At 67.4% G+C, this 2,509-nt stretch overlaps 2 protein-coding genes across 2 annotated transcripts in view; both read left to right on the top strand.

Moving 5' to 3' along the window:
* MATK (megakaryocyte-associated tyrosine kinase) overlaps nucleotides 1-431 on the top strand; it is a 9,755-nt gene extending 9,324 nt beyond the window's left edge. Inside the window, exon 15 of the mRNA XM_029916436.1 lies at nucleotides 378-431. Within this exon, the coding sequence (XP_029772296.1) occupies nucleotides 378-431 (54 nt within the window). The remainder of the gene's footprint in view (nucleotides 1-377) is intronic.
* A 1,009-nt stretch (nucleotides 432-1,440) lies between these two features.
* RAX2 (retina and anterior neural fold homeobox 2) overlaps nucleotides 1,441-2,509 on the top strand; it is a 1,271-nt gene continuing 202 nt past the window's right edge. The window contains 2 exon segments of the mRNA XM_029916130.1: nucleotides 1,441-1,822; nucleotides 2,362-2,509. The exon segment at nucleotides 2,362-2,509 is cut by the window's right edge and continues 8 nt beyond it. Of these exon segments, the coding sequence (XP_029771990.1) occupies nucleotides 1,607-1,822; nucleotides 2,362-2,509 (364 nt within the window). The 5' untranslated portion in view covers nucleotides 1,441-1,606.

The raw sequence follows: 2,509 nt of genomic DNA, 5'->3' as shown, positions 1-2,509 counted from the left end.
CCCCCCCCCCCCGAGCTGCAGGGCTCGTGCCCCCCTCCCCAGAGCCCTGGGCCCCAGGGGCCTCAGGAAGCACCCCCACCCCTGCAGCCGGGCTCACCCACCCCTCGGGCACTCGGGCCTGGTCTCCGGCCTCTTCCGCAGACACAGCCGCCCTCCAGTCCAGACACTGTCTTGGCCTCACCGCTCCCCCCCCAGTCTCCCCTCCTCTCGGGCCCCAAGCTCCTGGGGTGGGGGTGGGCAAGCCAGCCTCAGGGTCTTTCCCCCAGAACTTGCTCGGGCTCTTGGCCCCCTGCCTCTGGGACAGTCTTGTCATCCACCCAAAACTGGGCCCTGGGGGTCACCGGCTCCTCCCTCTCCCCCCTCTGCCATCCCCACAGCCTGACGGGCCTCCCAACCTGCCCTCTGTAGATATTCACCCAAATGCCCTCTGACTGCGTCCCTCCTCTGCTCCTCAAAGTGCATGGCTCCCCAGTACCCTCCTCCGCACACTCGTGCCCAGAAGCTTAGCCACTTCCCCGGCCACTCGGACGACTTCCCGCCCACTGTCCCCGGCCTCCCCTGCTCGCTCTCTCGCCGGGCTCAGGGCCGCCTGGCACAGTCTGTACCCCCCTTCCCGGTTGTCTGTCCCCCTGTGTGGGCGCCGGCTCTGACCTTGCGTCTGTGGTGTTCGCCCCTGCCAACGGTCCCAGTTACATTTACAGAATGAATGAAGAACAAACTTCTATTCATCCGTCCAAACCCAGCGAAGATGCCCCTTCTCCCTGGCCTGCCCCCCCCTCAGAGCCTCAGCTTCCTGACCCCCCGCCGGCGGCCATGTGTCTAAGAGGACCTTTTCCTGGCCGCAGCCACTGAAAACAGCCAACAGCGGACATTCATTGAGCACTTACTGAATGCCAATCCCTGTGCAGTGCCCCCTACTTTCACCACCTCATCGACCCGTGAGAGCCCCACCAGGCAGGTCCTGGTGTCACGGGTCCGCAGCGAGGCAAACTGAGGCCCAGGGAGGGGAGGCAGACCCCGGCCGACGGCCCCCCACGCGCACATCCCTCCAGAGCCCCTGCTGTCCTCCCCGCCCCCGCCTTACCCTCCCTCTGCGGCTCAGAGCCGCGGCGACCCGGGCGGGAGGGGCCACCTCAATTAATCACCGCGCACTAATCTTCCCTCCTCCGGACCCCAACCCGCGCGGGTCCGGCAGGGCCAGGCCAGCCACAGACACGCGGGCCCGCTGGGGCCGTCGAGGGGCTGCCGGGGGTGGTGAGTACTGGGCCGGTGGCTAAGAGTGGGAGTCGGGGGTGCAGAGGGCCCCCCAGAATGGAGGACTATGGGGGCGGGGTCCCAGCCTCCTCCCTTCCTGGGGGTCCTCGACTCAAGGGGAGGCGGACAGACAGACAAAAGCAGACGTGGACCTAGAGACAACCAGGAGCTGGAGAGGGAAAGAGGAGATGGAGGTGGAAGGAGAGAAGGGGAGGAGACGGACAGACGGACGGAGGGACGGGCAGGCAGGGAGGGTGCGGACCCGCTGCGCCTCCCACCCCAGACCCCGCAGACTCCCGCACCTCTCTTCGCCTGCCCTGCTGCCCTTCCCGCCAGGTGGGGGTGACAAGCCATGTTCCTGGGCCCGGGCGAGGGCCCCGCGGCCGAGGGCGGGGGGCCGGGCCCGGGCGAGGAGGCCCCCAAGAAGAAGCACCGGCGGAACCGCACGACCTTCACCACGTACCAGCTGCACCAGCTGGAGAGGGCGTTCGAGGCCTCCCACTACCCGGACGTCTACAGCCGCGAGGAGCTGGCCGCCAAGGTGCACCTGCCGGAGGTGCGCGTGCAGGTAGGGCGCTGCACGGCCCAGGGAGGGGCCCCTCCGGGAGCGTAGGCAGGCGGGAAACCGGGAAGGCTTCCCGGAGGAGGAGCTGTGGGACTGAGACCTTGGCGCTGGAGTAAAAGTTTGCCGGTCAGAAAGGAGAAGGCTCGGGGCGCCCAGCTGGCTCAGCGGGTAGAACATGTAACTCTTGATCTCAGGGTTGCGAGTTCAAGCCCCACATTGGGTGTGGAGGTGGCATAAGAATAAAATCTTTACAATGAAGGGGGGGGGGGGGGGGTGGCAGGCAGGTCTGCTGTTTTGCACTGTGTGCAAAGGTGTGGAAGATTACACGGGGTGCTTCCGGCGAGAGAGGCCAAGGAGTGAGGGGCAAGGAGGGCTTAGTTTCAGAAAAGACTTCAGGGCGATCTGCTGGGGGCCGTGGGGCACCCCTCTCTGGAGCACGCCATCTCCTGGGGCAGGGGAAAGTGAGGCGAGACAGAGCCTGGCCTGGGGGTGGGACAGGGAGAAGCCGACCCTGAACCCGGAGCCCCCCTCACCACCTCCAGGTGTGGTTCCAGAACCGCCGGGCCAAGTGGCGCCGCCAGGAGCGTCTGGAGTCAGGCTCCGGGGCTGTGGCCGCCCCGAGGCTCCCCGAGGCGCCAGCACTGCCGTTTGCCCGCGCTCCGGCCATGCAGCTGCCCCTGGAGCCCTGGC

Source organism: Suricata suricatta, chromosome 12 (genome assembly GCF_006229205.1).
Source record: "Suricata suricatta isolate VVHF042 chromosome 12, meerkat_22Aug2017_6uvM2_HiC, whole genome shotgun sequence".
Taxonomy (NCBI): Eukaryota; Metazoa; Chordata; class Mammalia; order Carnivora; family Herpestidae; genus Suricata; species Suricata suricatta.
Note: the sequence above shows the minus strand (reverse complement) of the source record. Positions and strands in the feature narration are given on the sequence as shown.